The 16,928-nt window shown below is 51.8% G+C and overlaps 3 protein-coding genes across 7 annotated transcripts in view; 2 read left to right on the plus strand and 1 right to left on the minus strand.

The window, feature by feature from the left end:
• VAMP1 (vesicle associated membrane protein 1) overlaps nt 1-16,928 on the minus strand; it is a 77,778-nt gene that overhangs the window by 52,683 nt on the left and 8,167 nt on the right. Inside the window, exon 5 of one of the 3 annotated variants that reach the window (XM_047743147.1) lies at nt 678-1,208. The exons of the other annotated variants lie outside the window; for them this stretch is intronic. Within the exon in view, the coding sequence (XP_047599103.1) occupies nt 1,186-1,208 (23 nt within the window). The 3' untranslated portion in view covers nt 678-1,185. Of the gene's footprint in view, nt 1-677; nt 1,209-16,928 lie in introns of those variants that run through there. 3 annotated transcript variants of the gene reach the window in all.
• Nucleotides 3,519-8,658, plus strand: CD27 (CD27 molecule). Of its 3 annotated transcripts, XM_047743142.1 has the most exons (7): nt 3,519-3,814; nt 3,963-4,094; nt 6,976-7,162; nt 7,315-7,318; nt 7,375-7,453; nt 7,713-7,835; nt 8,086-8,658. In XM_047743142.1, exons 1-7 carry the CDS (start codon nt 3,679-3,681, stop codon nt 8,208-8,210), a joined length of 786 nt encoding a protein of 261 aa, XP_047599098.1. In that variant the 5' UTR covers nt 3,519-3,678; the 3' UTR covers nt 8,211-8,658. The 3 variants fall into 3 exon arrangements, with proteins under 3 accessions (XP_047599098.1, XP_047599097.1, XP_047599096.1); XM_047743140.1 differs by lacking the exons at nt 7,315-7,318; nt 7,375-7,453 and having other exon boundaries at nt 3,525-3,814; nt 6,976-7,158; nt 7,716-7,835; nt 8,086-8,655; XM_047743141.1 differs by lacking the exons at nt 7,315-7,318; nt 7,375-7,453; nt 7,713-7,835 and having other exon boundaries at nt 3,521-3,814; nt 6,976-7,158; nt 8,086-8,657.
• Nucleotides 9,178-16,878, plus strand: TAPBPL (TAP binding protein like). Its single transcript, XM_047743139.1, has 7 exons — nt 9,178-9,319; nt 10,081-10,299; nt 10,446-10,703; nt 13,621-13,959; nt 14,570-14,872; nt 16,026-16,109; nt 16,286-16,878. Exons 1-7 carry the CDS (start codon nt 9,253-9,255, stop codon nt 16,327-16,329), a joined length of 1,314 nt encoding a protein of 437 aa, XP_047599095.1. The 5' UTR covers nt 9,178-9,252; the 3' UTR covers nt 16,330-16,878.

Genomic DNA, 16,928 nt, shown 5'->3' on the forward strand with positions numbered 1-16,928 from the left:
TCTTTTTTAAAAAAAAAGTAGGAGTGAAGGATGAAGGAATGGAGTGGAGGGACAAAGAAGCCTAGGAAAACTAAGGGGTTTGGTTGATACGGATCAGGAATAGTGATTTCCGACATCTATGTAATGTTATCAGAACTTCCTTTTAAGAAAAATATCTTGGAGAAAGCTTTGTTCCACTGAGTGTTTTGACTGGTTATAGATTTATAAAGGGCCAAGACATGGGGCGCCTGGGTGGCTCAGTCGTTAAACGTCTGCCTTCGCCTCAGGTCGTGATCCCAGGGTCCTGGGATGGACCCCCACATCAGGCTCCCTGCTCCACAGGAAGCCTGCTTCTCCCTCTCCCACTCCCCCTGCTTGTGTTCCCTCTCTCGCTGTGTCTCTCTCTGTCAAATAAATAAATTAAGTCTTTAAAAATAAATAAATTAAATTAAAGGCCAAGACTGATTTGGGGATTAAGAGCTGAAGACAGATGAACTATGCTGCCTGACAGCACGCATCTGAAAGGTAGTCTGTACAGGGTGGGGGATGGTGTCAGCAAAGTGGCTAGTGCCTTTACTGCCTTGTAAGGTAGCCAGACTACTGATAAATCTCTGGAGTGGGAAGGATCATTGAGAACAAGCACATCCAAAATGCAATTTTAATTTGTATCCTTATGATACATAAACCTTCAGCAAAAGTTTCGCCACACCAAACAGCCTTTTGTTTACAGTTGGTTTGGAGGAAAATTCCAGAAAGTTCTGTGTCCCAAATTTGGAACCCGTGGCAGGGCAGAAGTAAGGGATAAGCCAGGAGCACAGAGGCAGAAACAGGACTTTAGCCAAGTGGGAACGAGGGGTGACCACAACAGCAGACCCACTGGAATTGGGGCCAGGTGACAGTTCTGCCTCTTCCTCGCTCTGTCCAGGACCTACCCTGCCTGGAAGGCAAGGAGTGTCTCACCTTGATAGAAAGGAGCAGAGTGGCCCCGGATGACCTCCTGGCTATGGTCATTGCTCCAGACAGAGGGGTTATTCAGGCCCTCAAAAGTAATGAAAATCATCAAAAGAGAAGGGCTTCTGTGGACCTATCTCTGGAGATGCAAGCAGAGGAGGGAGCTGTTGAGAAGATGTGTCTCTGTGCTGGCAGGTGTGCAGAGAAGCTGCATTCCAGGAGAGAATGTGGTAGCGGAAGATTCCCAGAGAGAGATCAGCAGGCTGCACTCGCAGGGCCTATAGACAAGAGGAAGAAACTACCCTGGGAGCCAGTCCAGGACAGGCCAAGACTCACCAGAAATTGATGCAAACACAGAAGGCAGAAGATGAGGTCATTCCATTTGCCCAGAGGAAAGTGAGGTCCAGAAAGCTGGCTCTCCTCCTCCTGGCCAGGGTACTCCAGGAGAGCCAGGAAGACCCTGTTCCTGTCCTTTCCCCCACGGAGGGGAGATGATGGGCCGTAGCACAGACCACCGAAGCCTCCCTTGCATGGGTGAACAGCTCACAGCAGGTCAAAGTTGTCAGTCCTCTCAGAGTCCTCCAGTTCCCCCTCCCACAATGTTCTCTATAAAGGTCCCATCTCCTCATTGTTCCTGCATGGTGTCATCCATCCCCACACCCCGCCTCACCATGCCTGCCCAGGGTTCAAGATTCACAGAGGAGGTGTCCCTGGGTGGCTCAGTCAGTTAAACATCCAATCCTAAGGTGTTGTTGTTGTTTTAAGATTTTATTTATTCATTTGACAGAGAGAGATCACAAGTAGGCAAGGAGGTAGGCAGAGAGAGAGGAGGACACAGGCTCCCCAATAAGCAGAGCCCGATACGCGGCTCGATCCCAGGACGCTGGGATCATGACCCAAGCCGAAGGCAGAGGCTTAACCCATTGAGCTACCCAGGTGCCCTCAATCCTAAGGTTTTGGCTCAGGTCATGATCTCATGGGTGGTGGGATAGAGCCCCTCATGGGGAGTCTGCTTGAAGATTCTCTCCCTCTGCCTCTCTCCCCCACAATCTCTCTCTCTCTCTATCTCTCTATCTCAAATAAATAAATAAATCTTAAAAAAAAAAAGATTCATAGTGTAAATAGTGACCATCATCTGGGGATGGGGCTGGACCATTTGTGACAGCACAATCCTCAGATGCCAAGCTTATTGCTCTGAGGTGGGAATTCAGGCGTGCTGTCAGTGAGAAGGATGGTTGTGTAGTAGTAATTCTTCAGATCACACTCATATGTGGCTTCCCACGGGTGAGGACCCTCTTAAAGAGAAGAGGGGGCTGGGGAAAGACAAGAGGATGGAAAATATGAAGAGAAAGGAAACCAGAGTGAGAGAGAAAACAGAGCTAACAGGTGAGGTCACAGGAGTGTGACATTTTATGAGCACTCTGGAAACAACAGCAAAGCCCCTGAATGAAGAGTGGCCTGGAGAAATAAGCCATGCGTTCCCAGGACTCAGAGAGAGAAAAGTCCAGCAAGTTCCAATGTCCCCCCATCAGCTTTCCCAGGAGAACAGCGGAAACAGGGAAGAGATGACCCAGGGAATCTAATCCCAAGCACCAAGGCTGGGGGGTAGGATGAAGATGACAGTGAGGTGACAAGGGCAGGCTAGATGGACAGGAGTGACACTTATTCCACAGGCTGGCAGGAGGATGAAAAGAGGTCACACATGATCTCTTAGCAGAGTTAAACAGGGAGGAGAGCACAGGTTTAAGTCCCTTGTTGACAACTCTGAACAATTCTGTAGCAAAGTCTTTTGGCCATAAAACCAGACCTCAGTGGATGCAAGGGTTAATTACGGTCCTCATTCACCCCACTTAGTTTAAATATTCAATTCTTAAAAAAAAAAAAAAAGATTTTATTTACTTACTTGAGAGAGAAGAGAGAACATGAACTGTGGGGAAGGGCACAGGCAGAGGGAGAGGGAGAAGCACACTCCCCGATGAGCAGAGAGCCCAATGCAGGGCTCAAGCCCAGGACCCTGAGATCAAGACCTGAGCCGAAGGCAGATGCTTAACCGACTGAGCCACCCAGGTGCCCCAGTATTCAATTCTTTTGCTGCAGAAAAGTGCTTGATTGAGTGCTACTCTGGCCTCATGAGGACGCCTGGCGGGGTTAGTTACTCCTTAAAATCTGAAAAATTCTGAATTCTAAAACTTACCTGACCCCAACAGTTTCAGCTAAAAGTCTGTGGACCTATACTCGATTCAGGTTCCCCCTCCCTCTCTAAACTGTTATTAGCTTGTAAGCTGTGAACAGGGGGCAACGTGGGCATCTTTGTGTCTGAGCACGTGAACAGGAGAGGTGGTAACTGAGCGTCCAGCATTCTGTAAAAGAGGCACGGGCGGGTTCCGATCTCAGCGGCCAGGAGATGCGGGCGTCTTGGGGGGGATGGAGGTCTCTGAAGAGCAGCAGGTCTTCTGACAGCACTTGCCCTTTAATACTCTCCCTGGTACCCAGCACCCAGCACCCAGCACACAGAAAAGGGGGAGGGGGTGGAAGTCACGGCTCTGCGGAAAAAAAACCAGCCACCACAGAGCTGCAGCTGCCATCAAAGGTCGGCTTGCCACTTGAAGCCAGCAGCTCGAAGAGGGCCTGAAGCTGCTACCCAGGAGGTACTGCGAGTAAGGCCCCAGCACCCCACGGAGGGGCCAGCTCCAAGGAGGCCAGGCATCAGTAACTGGAACGTAGAAAAGGGCTCCCTGGGCAAGAGCCATGACCCGGGCACCTCCTTGCTGGCTGTGGATTCTAGGGACCCTGGCGGGTCTCTCAGCGACCCCAGCCCCCAAGGCCTGTCCTGAGAAGCACTACCTGGTCCAGGGAGAGCTGTGCTGCCAGATGTGCAAGCCAGGTGAGAGAGGAGGCCTCGCTGGGAACTTGGGGGGGGGGGAGGGCAGAGGAGAGTGCGTCTGAGCTCAAAAAGAGGAATCCTGTACTAGCCTTGAAGAGGGCAGAGAAGTGGCCTTCCTTGGGCCTTGACCCTGGACCTCTGCTCGCAGGGACTTTCCTCATGAAGGACTGTGACAAGCATGGTGAGTCTGCTCAGTGTGACCCGTGCATCCAGGGGGCCTCCTTCTCCCCAGACCACCATTCCCGGCGCCACTGTGAGAGCTGTCGGCATTGTAACTCTGGTGAGATGGGCAAGCCTCTGGGGGCCAAGGTGGCAGAGATGGGTGTGGGGAAGCAAGGAGGAATGGGCCAGAGCTTGTCACTTTGAGGCTACTGCAAGGGGAGCCAATGCGGGAAAGTGGGGGACCCTGAGCAGGACACGTACTGGTGCGGGGAGAACTCTGGTGTTACAAGGAAGGGGTAAGCAGAATGTGGGGGGCTGCCGCGAATGGGTGTACCACTCAGATCACCATAAGAAAAAGGAGTAAGTGAGGAAAAGGAAGCAGAAGTGGCCCTAGGATCCTAGATTTCAGATGATCGACACACTATGGATGAACTGGCTTGGTCTAGAAGCATGCATTTGTTTGGAACTTGGAGAACATCTTTCTTAGGATTTAACAATACCAGCCAATGGGTAACATCCTTCTTCTTCTTCTCCTTCTCCTTCTCCTTCTTCTCCTTCTTCTCCTTCTTCTTCTTCTTTTTTTTTTTTTGGCATAAAAGCCAATTTAGGAAAAGGAATATGTATGCGGCCCATGTTTTTCTTGTTTGCTTTATAATTTTATCTTTTTTAAATGAAGAAGTGTAATGTCTGCAGCTGTGTTATGAATTCTTATTATTCCTCTAGCTTAGCTAGAATTTCAGAAACTGTAGGCCAGCCGGGATAGAGGCACAGACTTTAAAGTGGCCTCTTTGAACAAACATTCCCCCTCAGGACCCTTCTGAGGGCTCTGGAACTGAACCAGTACCCTGCTTGTCTATAAAATACGCTTGGGCTCAGTAGGCCTTTTAGACTGTCATATCCAAAAATGAACTAAATAAAAGGTTTTGCCATTGCAAATCGGTCAAAAAACAATATCTTACATACATAAGTATTCCTCAGTCCACTTAACTTAAAAATCTGTTACTGGATGCTTTTCTCTTCTTGGCAGCAACCCTAGCAGGGTTGGAATATTCTTTTTTTTTTTTTTTTTAAGATTTTATTTATTTATTTGACACAGAGAGAGAGATCACAAGTACGCAGAGAGGCAGGCGGGGCGGGGGGGTGGGGGAAGCAGGCTCCCTGCTGAGCAGAGAGCCCGATGCGGGGCTCGATCCCAGGACCCTGAGATCATGACCTGAGCCGAAGGCAGAGGCTTAACCCACTGAGCCACCCAGGTGCCCCGGGTTGGAATATTCTAGTCAGAGTCTCCCCACTCGCTGTAGGCCCCACCAGGAGGCCTTTTCCCAATACTGAGCCAGCCCCCCCTCCCGTTGCTGGGCTCCAGACCAGGCAATCCGTGATACTTCTCTGGAAGACTCAGCCCGTGGGCCTCCATAGCACCCATACAGCTACTGGCTGTAGGACACCAGGGGGAAGGTGGCCAGGGGGAGGCTGAATAAGTGTGGCCCCTCTGGACCTCAGTGTTCCCCTGGGTAAATGGAGAGGCGCCAGACATCAGCCTGGAATTGGGGGCACAGGTTATACGTGGTGAAGAGAACTCCCAGGTCTCTGGATACTCATCTTTGAAAATGATGGCACTCCCATGCAGAACCAAGCCCAGCTCTCTCTTTAACCCTTCCTCCCCTCAGGCAGATACCCTCCTGGCCACCGCCTCTGGCATCTGAGGTGATCTTCCTCACCTTTGCCTACCTCTTCTCCTCTCCCCAGTCCCTGTCACCTCCCCCATCACTGTTCTCCTCCTGTGGACCCTTGTCCAGGCTGGCTCACGATTCCTGGTAAGCCACAAAGAAACGAAATTCTGGTAGCAGCTACTAGTCAGAATTCCGAAAGAAGCAGAATAAGGATGGGAAGAAGGAATCTGTGTCCCTTTCCCTTTCCTGGCAAAAGGCATCTGCTAAAGGAATTGTTAGAGCACTGGTCGTTGTCTTTGGCATCCTCCAAGCCTTCCTTTCTGCACCCCGCTTGCCCCGTCAGGGCTCTTCTCCCTGGGTCCCCACGAGTGCACTGTCCCAGGGCCCCACCACGCTGGGCTCAAGCCTGCCCACATCCGGGTGCTGGTGCCTTCCCCAGAATCACTCTCCTCTTTTTAATCCTAACCACCTGTGAGCACAAACCCACCCAGTGCCCCTCACATCCTCCTCCCCTAGTAGAATTTTTTGACAGTCACTCTGCACCTGACCTCTACACTTGAATAAAATTTACACTGTAAAGCCAAAGTATGTTACTAATCAAATAACGCTCCAGTAAAGTTTAAAAACCCATCAGGGACCATAGCAGCACTATTCCTGATTGCTTAAAAACTGGAAAATACCCAAATGCTCGTTAACAGAATAGACACATGAATCACAGTATATTCATACAGTGAAATGCTATACCGCACGAGAAGGAGCAGTCCGCAGTTACAATATGGATGAATTTCACAAGGGATTGAGGAAGAGGGTCAGACACAAGTGAGTACACATGCATGACTAGACAAATACAGTACAAAAATAAGCAAAGTGACTCGTGGTGTTAGGAAGTCAGGCTGGTGGCTATCTGTGGGTGGGAGGAGGTAGTGACTAGAAAGGGACACTGCTGCTCTTGTTCGTGGCTCCCATCTGAAGCCATTCTCAAGCTTTACGCTTGTGACCTGTGTACGTCTTTGTCTGTCTCTTGTACTTCAATGAGAAGTTATCAAAGTGCCAGGGAATAGGAGAGAAAATCCTGCAAGCTGTTTCTACTTTTTGCAGTTGGCATTTTCTGAACCATGAGTAAAGGGAAAAAACCCAAGTGTTTCCCTTTAATGACACTAGTAATAAAGGCAGAGGCCCTGGGTGACAGGGAGGGAGGGGCAGCCTTTGCGTGGTTGGGGCAGGAGTCCCTGCAGCTGGGCCTGGGATGGGAGCTCGGGACAGAACTTAGCAAGCATGCCTGGCAGGTCTCCGAGGCCTGAGCTTCTTGTGTTCCTCTTCTGTCCCCAGGTCTTCTCATTCGAAACTGCACCCTCACCGCAAATGCACAGTGTGCCTGCCCCAAGGGCTGGCAGTGCAGGGACAAGGAGTGTACAGAGTGTGACCCTCCTTCAAACCCTTTGCTGACACTGCCTCGACCGTCTTGGGCCCCGGACCCACACCCACAACCCACCCACTTACCTTACACCAAAAGTAAGTTCCGGCCAATGCTTTGTCCAGCCATGGGGATAAGGGTCGCGCCCCAAACATCACCCTCCCCACATCAGCTGCCTGGCTAGCTGGTCAGCCTTCCCATCTCCCTGGGCCTCTTAGGGCAGCTGTAAAGCCTTGGGCCTGCCTTCAGCCCAGGCTTGTGCCCTGGGAGGTTCCCTGCTGCTGCTCACCCTGCCTCTTTCTCCCGGGATGAAGGAGCCCAGGACAGTTCCGCAGGTTCAGACTCTGGCTGACTTCAGGTGGCTGCCTGCCGCAGCCCTCTCAACCCATTGGCCAGAATGGGGAGTCTTCTCCCCATTCTCTACCCACAGGGAGACTGCATACAGGAAAGGGAAGCCAGCCAGAAAGCTCCTAGGAGTAGGGGGAAGAAGGGGAAGAAGCAGAGTCTAGGGATTAGGAAAGAATTTAGTCAAATGGTAGGAGTGGGAGAGGGGGTGAGAGAGAGACAGGAAGAGGAGTGACAGGTGGTCTGGGCTGAGGGGAGTCAAGGCTGAGGCCCTCTCCAAAAACCCTTGCGTGGTCCTTGCCTATCACAGCCCAAAGGCCCCTGTGCAGCTCAGATTGCATCCGCGTTTTTGTCATTCTCTCTGGGATGTTTCTTGCTTTCACCGTGATGGGACCCCTGTTCTTCCATCAACAAAGAAAATGCAGACTAAGTAAGAGACAAAATACTGGTCTCCAGTCCTGTCCCTGCACCCTACCCTACCACCCCAGCCCCGCTGTCCATGCCTTGAACCTCACCGAAGGCTTGCTCAACGCATATTTACCGATCCTGGCTCCCCGCTCCTCTTCCTTTTCTCTCAGCTAGCAACCCCCTGACAGCCCTCCCCGAGCCTGAACCACCTTGGCTTATCTCCACTCCATTCACCACGTCCCCCCAAGGTTCATCCCATTCTCCTCTCGCAGACAAAGAAGAAAGTCCAGTGGTGCCGGCAGAGCCTTGCCGGTACAGCTGCCCCAGGGAGGAAGAGGGCGGCGCCATTCCCATTCAGGAAGATTACCGAAAACCAGAACCTGCTTCCTACTCCTGAGCTTGCGCACCGAGAAGGCTGGGTGGGCGGGTCATCACTACAATAAATTCTCCGCCTCCATCCCACCCCAGCGGCCATCCACCCGGGCATGGAGACCTGGCACACACACACACACCCCCCCACCCCGACCCCCACCTCCGCCCCCAAGCCGGGGTTTCAGTACCATCCTGTCATCAGGACTCTTTCCTGTGCGCAGACTTGAAAAAGTGCCTTTTGGAGACTGGCACCTGCAAGGACGCATGGGGGTGAGATGGAGAGTGGGATGTGGGCCCCACCCCCACCCCAGTGTGTCCTGGACCAGCCACCTTCACCCCTGCACTGCACTGGAAGGGTGGGGCCTTAGGTGGAGAACACACTTTCCCCTAGAACCACCACGTGCTGTATATACACACCACGTGTGTGTACCTAAAAATTTGGCAAAATAAAGTGACAGCCAGCCACAGGCCGAAGCTCTCCCCGCGGGCTCATTCTCTCTCTCTAAAATTCCAATCTCACGGTGCAGGCCACACCCAGCCTCGTCTCCCAGATCGGGGATCTGAAGGAGGAGCTCTCTCCAGGGCAGAATAGAGTTAGGGCCCCGCCCAAGTCGGGGAGTGGGGATCGCGAGTGGATGTGGCACCCACAGAAAATGAAGAAAGTTCCCCCAGTAGCCTCTCAGTCTCGCCCTCCCCCCCCTTTTTTCAGCTCCACTTTCTTGGTTGGGGAGCCAAAAGCGTGCATGCAGTCAAGTCAGATCTTGAGATAACCTGAGGATTTGGCGGGGTGCCATGGCGGGGGAGAAAAAGGAGAACAAGGAACAGGACTCTGGCAGGAGCACCTGGTGGTTTCACTCTCAAGCAAAGGCAGCCGCGGTGACAGTCGAAGTGAAAGCGAAAGAGAAGTAGGCCAAGGACTGAAGAGAAAGCAACAGGCTGGCAAGGGTGGTTTGGAGAGGCCCCTCTTCTCCACCGGGGCGGTGCCAGCGGGAAGCCGTGCAGAGGGGCGGTGGGGGACTGGGGGACTGGGCGACTGGGGTACGAGGGGGGGCGGGAGCGCTGCCCCCATGGGAACGGAGTTGGAATGGTGCCTGATGCTGTGCTTGGCTCTGTCCGGGGTGGTGGCGGACCCAGGTGAGCCGGGGAGCGCTAGCTGGGGGTGGGGGAGATGGGGGAGGGCACCAGGGAGCCACCACCGCGGCGGTGTGATTCTGGAAGAGGAAAGGGTTGCGGGGAGGGGCCCGGGATAACCTCCTAAGCCCAACAGGAAAAGGCCAGCAAAGTAAGATACCAAAGGTGTTGGGGAGAGGGTAGAAGACTGTGGGCAAAGCCAAATGAAGTGAAGAGGGGCCTCCTGGGTGAATGTGGTGGGGGGCCTACCAGAGAGGGCACTGTCTGGGAGCAGAACCTGAAGGGGAAGTGTTCCCCGGCTAGGAAATCCGCTGGGGAGGTGATCCCCGGAGGTTTGGGGGGTGGGGGGGAAGGCCACCGGCAATGGCAGAAAGTACAGCAGACCCAGTGGGCGGGCTGGGAAATTGAGAAGATGGTTGCCACACAAGTGTCCTGTCTCCTCTCCCGGTGGCAACTTTGCTCATTTATTTGCTTTAGCTGAGAATTCCCTTGACTGAAGAGAGTATTTGGTGCCAGTTGTAGTAAAAAACTCATCCAAGTAAGGCAAATCCAGGATTTTAAGTAATTCCTACCAACTATGTACCTGGAGTTAGCAGGTGCTTCCTAGAAAGGCTGGTGTGGGGTGACAAAAGAGGGACACAGTGACAGCTAGGACCCTGGAAGACTTTTACTCCTTCCTTGATGACTCCACAGCTGGGGTAGGTGACCTGGGCACAGAAGCAACTCTCTGGGAAGAGGGTGCTCACCCTGTCTTTAACCTGCAGCGGAAAGGCAGTTGCGGGCAGTGGATGTGGTCCTAGACTGCTTCCTGGTGGAGGAAGGTAGGCAGCTTGGAGGTCTTGCCAGCAGTAGGAACATGGTGAAGGCCTTGCTCGTGCTGAGGCAGGTACCAGTGCTGGATGACGGCTCCCTAGAAGGCCTCACCGACTTCCAAGGGGGCACGCTGGCTAAAGACAACCCACCTGTTACCTTCGAGGCCTCAGGTAAGAGCCCTGCACATTGTGTCCCGATCTTTCTGGGCTCCCTCTGCTGAGACAGCCTGGTGCCTGAGTACACCCACTGCGCTGGCTTCCCATGGGCCAGGTGTCCTCCAACCAACCAGACCTCTATGCTGCCCTTCTCCCCACAGTGAACTTGGTACGGATTCCCCAGGCCGAGGCCTTGCTCCATGCTGACTGCAATGGGAAGGAGGTGACTTGTGAGATCTCCCACTATTTTCTCCAGGCCGCTGAGAACGCAGCTTGGTTCATCACCAACGTGCAGGTATCTGGAGGGGGACCTAGTGTCTCCATGGTGATGAAGACTCCCAGGGATGCGGAGAGTGGGGCTGTCTTGCACCCCACACTAAACCTGCCCTTGAGCCCCCAGGGGATGATACAAGCTGCAGGTGAGAAATGTAAAAGTAGCAGTAAGAAAATTTTGGAGTGTTTTCTTTTTTTTCAAGTTGTCAGTTACTGGGGAATAGAAGGAAAAGGAACAAGCCCACCTCCATCTACATCAGTCATCTCAAGGTGTCCCCTAGCCTCAGTCCTTTCTCCTAAAGACCCAAATAATTGGATTGGGATAATTTTCACCTCCCTAATCTGAGGAAATGACATGTGATGCTCCATTCGCATATGCTGTCCCTAGCAGTCTTTTCTTTTTTTTAAGATTTTATTTTTTATTTGACAGAGGGAGAGTTCACAAGTAGGCAGAGAGGCAGGCAGAGAGGGAGAGAGGGAAGCAGGCTCCCCGCTGAGCAGAGAGCCCAATGTGGGGCTCGATCCCAGGACCCCAAGATCATGACCTGAACTGAAGGAAGAGGTTTAACCCACTGAGCCACCCAGGCACCCCTGTCCCTAGCAGTCTTATTAAGCCAAATGCCAGTTGTATCCCAGTGAAAGCCAGCCTGGTCTGGTGCTTCAAGATGATTAAAGCAATGACAGGGATGCAAATTCATTCATTATCTCTTATCAGTAAAACCTGGTCCTTGCCCTCTCCCACCCAGCACATCCCAGCAGGTACAGGAAATTGAGAACATCATAATAGATTTCTCTAGAGTTCATCAAATCCAGTATTTGGCCTTGAAAAAGACCCAACCAAGTCTAGAGATTAGGGGGCTACCCTCTATCTTTAGAAAGCCCCAGAACACTTGAAGTTTTCTGTGGTGCAACCTAAATTTATCCTGCCACATCAGAAAAGAGAGGTTCTCATGTCTGTCCAGTGTCAACCATAGTCCTGGCACAGCTAAATATCGCCCCTTTTATCTTGGGATATTTCAAACCTACAAAAAAGGTAAAAGAATAATGGGGAGTAAATTAGGTAATGAATACCCAATTATTAATATTTTGCCACATTCTCTCTCTTAATAAATGAGAGAATAGATAACCCCCAAACTAAGTAAGTTGCCCATATCTCAACACTTCACCCCAAAAGTTTCCATGCAGAGCATGTATTCCTTTAGAACACAAACTTTATAACAAGGATATTCTCCTTCATAATCACAAATCCATCACCCCAGCAGCAACCAAGGTGGGGAGCAGCCTACAGTGGTGCAGGCAATCTGGGGGTACAGTGTGCAAAGAGTTCAGCATATTCTCACCATTACGCCATCACCATATTGGCAATCTTGAACACTATCAGTGATAAAATACTCCCCCCTTCCCAGGGCAGTCTGTTCCCATCAACCCCACCACTGCTTGGTACGCCACTGAGCATCAGACCTAAGAAATTGTAAAACTGATATAGTAGTCCTTTCAGTGCAGAGTCTAAATTCAAACTTCTCCAGCTGCCCCAATAATGTTCTGTATAGCTTTCTGGTTTGATTTTGGGTTTATTTGTTTTTTTTTTTTTTTTAAAGGCCAGGATTCAAACAAGGATCGTGCATTGTGTTTAGTTGTCCTGTACCTTTAGCTCCCTTTCTTTTTTTTTTTTTAAGATTTTATTTATTTATTTGACAGACAGAGATCACAAGTAGGCAGAGAGGCAGGCAGAGAAAGAGAGGAGGAAGCAGGCTCCCTGCGGAGCAGAGAGCCCGATGTGGGGCTCGATCCCAGGACCCTGGGATCATGACCTGAGCCGAAGGCAGAGGCTTTAACCCACTGAGCCACCCAGGCGCCCCCTTTTTTTTTTAAATATTTTATTTATTTATCAGATAGAGAGTGAGAGTGAGCGAGCACAAGCAAGGGAGCAGCAGGCAGAGGAGAAGCAGGCTCCCCGCCGAGCAGGGAGCCTCATGCGGGACTCGATCCCAGGACCCTGGGATCATGACCTGAGTGGAAGGCAGACGCTTAACCGACTGAGCCACCCAGGCATCCCTCTTCTTTTTTTTTAAGATTTTATTTATTCACCTGACAGAGAGTGAACACAAGCAGGGGGAGCAGGAGAGGGAGGAAGAAGGCTCCCTGATCAGCAGGGAGCCCAACATGGGGCCTGATCCCAGGACCCCAAGATCATGACCAGAGCCAAAGGCAGACGCTCAACCAACGAAGCCACCCAGGGGCCCTAAGCTCTTAGCTTCCTTAAGTCCAGAACATCTTCTCCCAGCACTGATATTTGGAGAGTCCAGGCCCACTGTCTCAAAGAGCAACCCACCATTTGGATGTGTCTGATTGTTCCTCATTAGATTCAGGTTTAACACGCTTTGCACAAATACTACCACTGTGTGCTTTTTAAATCTCTTATTCCTGGGGCATCTGGGTGGCTCAGTGGGTTAAAGCCTCTGCCTTCGGCTCAGGTCATGATCTCAGGGTCCTGGGATGGAGCCCAGTGTTGGGCTCTCTGCTCAGAGGGAAGCCTGCTTCCTCCTCTCTCTGCCTGCTTCTCTGCCTACTTGTGATCTCTATCTGTCAAATTAATAAATAAAATCTTTTAATAAATAAATAAATAAATCTCCTACTCCTATGTTATCTTCACAGCATCCTTGCCTTAAGCAGATGGCCTTGGCAACCCTCAGTGACTTGCCCAAGGTCACAGAGCTAGTAAGTGGAAGGAGCAGGGTTCCAAAGCTTTTTCTGCTATTCCAGTGGCCTGACCTGAAGGTCAATGGTAACCCCTAATTTTGGCTATGGACTTGTCTGGTGAGAAGTCCATAGCTTTTGTTAGATTGTCTGGGGGTAAGTGATTCCAAAATAGTTAGGTTTACCATGTGTGCCAGGCTGCCTTTCCAGAGCACCATTTCTCTGTAGTTCCAACTAGTGGGAAATGAGCTTAGCTGGCCTCATTGTCCAGAGGAGGGGGCAGGGGCAGGCGTGTGCCCACAGCTAGAAATCGAGTGGGCCGAAGGAGGAAGCAGCCCACAATCACCCTTCTTTTTCTCACTGCAGTGGAACTCCAAGTGACAACACAGACCCCCTCCCTGAACGTCCTGCTGGGGTCCTCAGCCTCCCTGCCCTGTGGCTTCTCCATGGCACCGGGCTTGGACCTGACCCGTGTGGAGTGGCGGCTGCATCATAAGGGCAACGGTGAGCTGGTGTACAGCTGGACCAGGGGGCAGCGGCAGGCCAAGCGGAAGGGCACTGCGCTGCAGCCTGAGCAGCTACTTGTGGCCGGGGATGCCTCCCTTGCCCTGCCTAGCCTCACCCTGAAGGACGAGGGGACCTACATTTGTCAGATCACCACCTCTCTGTACCAAGCTCAACAAATCATCCAGGTCCACGTCCAAGGTGAGGCCATACTCGGGTCTCCGAGGGAGAGTGGAAAGGATACACCTACGGGAACGTTTTCCAGGACAGAATCCAACACAAGGGCAAGTCCCCAAGAGGCAGACAGTCACATTGCCACGACCTAACTGCCATCACCATCCTAGAGGCACAGACCATTCCCCGTCAGACTCCAGGAGAATTCCACCAGGCAGTTTCCCATCCCAGATCCCACCGCCCTGTCCTGGCTGGCTGTCTCCCAAGTACCCCAGTCCCTTGGGACCACATCCTGAGAAGGAGCAGCAGCAAACCCAGGAGGGGCCGTGGGCGCTGTCTGACTGGCAGGAGTACTTCATCACTATGTCCTTGAAAATCAGCAGCCTATAGTGATGGGAAGAAGCCAACCTTTACTTGGTTTTACTACTATTTTTCAACTGCCTATGAACGACGTGCTCCCTTCTGGCCTGCACCCAGGGTGGACTCCTTACACCCACCTTGGACCCTCCACTGGGGGTTAATTCCTTCAGCTCCCACAACCTACTTTCACCCCCAGCAGGAAGAGAAATGAAGCTTTGGGAGATTAAGCCATCAGGTTGGGGCCCTCTGGCATCTTCTTCCTCATTCTTTCTTCCAGCTTCCCCCAAAGTAGGACTCAGCTTGGAGAACAAAACTCTGCCAGCCACCCTCATCTGCAGCATCACTGGCTACTATCCTCTGGACATAACTGTGACATGGAGCCGAGAGGAGCCAGGCGGAGCCCCGGTCCCAGTCTCTGGCGCCTCCTTCTCCAGCCTCCGGCAAAGCGCAGCGGGCACCTACAGCATTTCCTCCTTCCTGACCGTAGAACCTGACCCTGCAGGCACCACTTACACCTGCCAGGTCACCCACAGCTCCCTGGAGCAGCCCCTGGGGGCCAGCACCCAGATCCTCCCACCAGGTACTAGGACTGCCCTCCTTTCCTACCTCCATACTTGGGCTCATGGCTCTCCTGCCCCCAGCTCAGTCTCTGGTCTTGTTCTGCTTCCCACAGCACTTTGTTCAGCCTCTGCCTCTTGGTTCCCGAAGTGGCAGCCCCCCATCCTAGCTGCCCCCACATCCCAAGACTCCACCAAACCCCAGGTTCCAGGGCCCCAGGCAGTATACTGAGAGCTGGAGACCAAGGGTTCCTGCCCTCAAGGAGCTTAGTCAGTTTGGAGGGACTGACGCCACTGACGCCAGCCGAGGGAGCTAGCTCGGGGGGAAGAAAACAGCCAAGACAGAAAGAACAGCATATGTGAAGGCCAGATTATAAACAGTCTCAGGAGAACTTGGGGAACTGCACAGCTAGAGCCAAGGGTATGTGGGAAAAGGGAGAAGTGGCCCTGGAGCTTGAAAGTAATTACATCTATTGAGCATTTATATGAATCAAGCACTGTACTAAGCAGTTAGCTATATGATCACGTGTATTATCATGACTCCTATTTTACTGATGAGCAAACTAGCTTTTACAGATGTCAGGGAATTTGCCCAAGGCCACCTACCTAGTAAATGGTCAAAGAAAATATGAAAAATGGGCACTGACTGCTCTACAGCCTTAAACCCTCTATGCTATTAGGGGGCAGATCACAATGGGCTTTCAGGCTGCAATTTCATCCTAAAGTCACAGAATGTCATAGAGAGGTTTTCAACAAGAAATGCAAACATCCAGGAGCATTGGGCATTATTTGGTGGCTCGCCAGACTGCAAGCTTCCCCAGAACTGGGGTTTTGTCTCAGTTTACTTCGTTTCCCAGCTAGTCAAAATTTCAGTTTACCTGTCAACAACTTATCTAATGTAAATCTCTCTAAATGTCCCAAGGTGGGAAGGGGTAGGAAAACACATGGACATCCCACAATCTTCAACAAGTATGAATACTACAGTGTGCCCAGTTCCTAGGTGAAAGCAGAACGCTTGCCATGAACTCCTTAACCAGGGATGGGGGAGCACGCGCAGACATGCTCTCTCTCTCCTCTCCCTTTCTCTCCCTGCTTTGTCCCTCTTGCTGGGGCAGGTGTGGCCTCAAAAATTATTCCAACCTACTGATTCCTGCCTGTGCTGTTCTCAACCTACAGAGCAGAAAACAGCCTTTGGAGTCCTTTTGGCCAGCAGCCTCTTCCTTCTTGCACTGCTGTTCCTGGTGCTTCAGAGACGGCAAGGTAAGCCCTGCCCTGCCCCTCCTTACCTGCAGATCAGCTGGCTCCAGCCACCTCCCCACCCAGCCCAGGGATGAAGCCCAAGTGTCCTGAGTTCCAGCCAGTCCCCATACCACAGCCCCTGGATTTTGGGGTTACCTTAATTGAAAACATCCTCCTTCCTTCTTGTTTTCTCCTAGCTACCTCACCAAGATCTGCCAAGACTCTGAGGCCCTCTGGGTAACCACCCGCCTGCCTCAGAGCAAAGGGAATAGTAGTCACATTGTCCAGAAGGACTCCAGCCCAAGTCTCAGAGCTCAAAAAGGCCCCAAGAAAGGCATGAAGAAGGCACAGATCCTGGGGACCCTGGCTCTGTGTGGGTCTCTGCCTTCCTTCCTTGTGTCCCTGGGCTGAACACCAAGGGAGAAAACGTGAAGAGGTGAGAGGGTGGTAGAAAGCAGAATGTCTGGGTAGGAGGTTAAAAAATGAGCCTACGGTAGAAAAGAAAAAGGGAAAACACTAAGAAAGGAGTAAGTGGGCAAGTCATGATCTCATGGTTCATGAGATGGAGACCTGCATGGGGCTCCATGCTCAGTGGGGGTCTGCTTGAAGATTCTCTCCCTCTGCCCCTCCCCCCGACTCATGCTCTCATTCCCTCTCTAAAATAAATAAATCTTTTTTTAAAAAAAGGAGTGAGTGGGGGGGACAGTGGGTCAAAGGGGTGTGGCAGTTGGGCCATAACACACAAGCATTTGAACTCTGTCCAAATAAAAGCCTCTTGTGTCCTCAGAAACAAAGCTTTTCCACTTTCCTGTCTTTCCCCACACCAGACCCAACTGAGCC

Source organism: Lutra lutra, chromosome 8 (genome assembly GCF_902655055.1).
Source record: "Lutra lutra chromosome 8, mLutLut1.2, whole genome shotgun sequence".
NCBI classification, from domain to species: Eukaryota; Metazoa; Chordata; class Mammalia; order Carnivora; family Mustelidae; genus Lutra; species Lutra lutra.

What these genes read in the sequence shown, in the direction of transcription:
- TAPBPL (XM_047743139.1), top strand. Translation starts at nt 9,253, where the DNA reads ATGGGAACGGAGTTGGAATGGTGCCTGATGCTGTGCTTGGCTCTGTCC. An exon ending in CGGGGTGGTGGCGGACCCAG is followed by an intron (nt 9,320 to 10,080) that starts GTGAGCCGGGGA and finishes TTTAACCTGCAG; the next exon opens with CGGAAAGGCAGTTGCGGGCA. An exon ending in GGGGATGATACAAGCTGCAG is followed by an intron (nt 10,704 to 13,620) that starts GTGAGAAATGTA and finishes TTCTCACTGCAG; the next exon opens with TGGAACTCCAAGTGACAACA.
- CD27 (XM_047743142.1), top strand. Translation starts at nt 3,679, where the DNA reads ATGACCCGGGCACCTCCTTGCTGGCTGTGGATTCTAGGGACCCTGGCG. An exon ending in CTGTCGGCATTGTAACTCTG is followed by an intron (nt 4,095 to 6,975) that starts GTGAGATGGGCA and finishes TTCTGTCCCCAG; the next exon opens with GTCTTCTCATTCGAAACTGC. An exon ending in ACAAAGAAAATGCAGACTAA is followed by an intron (nt 7,836 to 8,085) that starts GTAAGAGACAAA and finishes CTCCTCTCGCAG; the next exon opens with ACAAAGAAGAAAGTCCAGTG.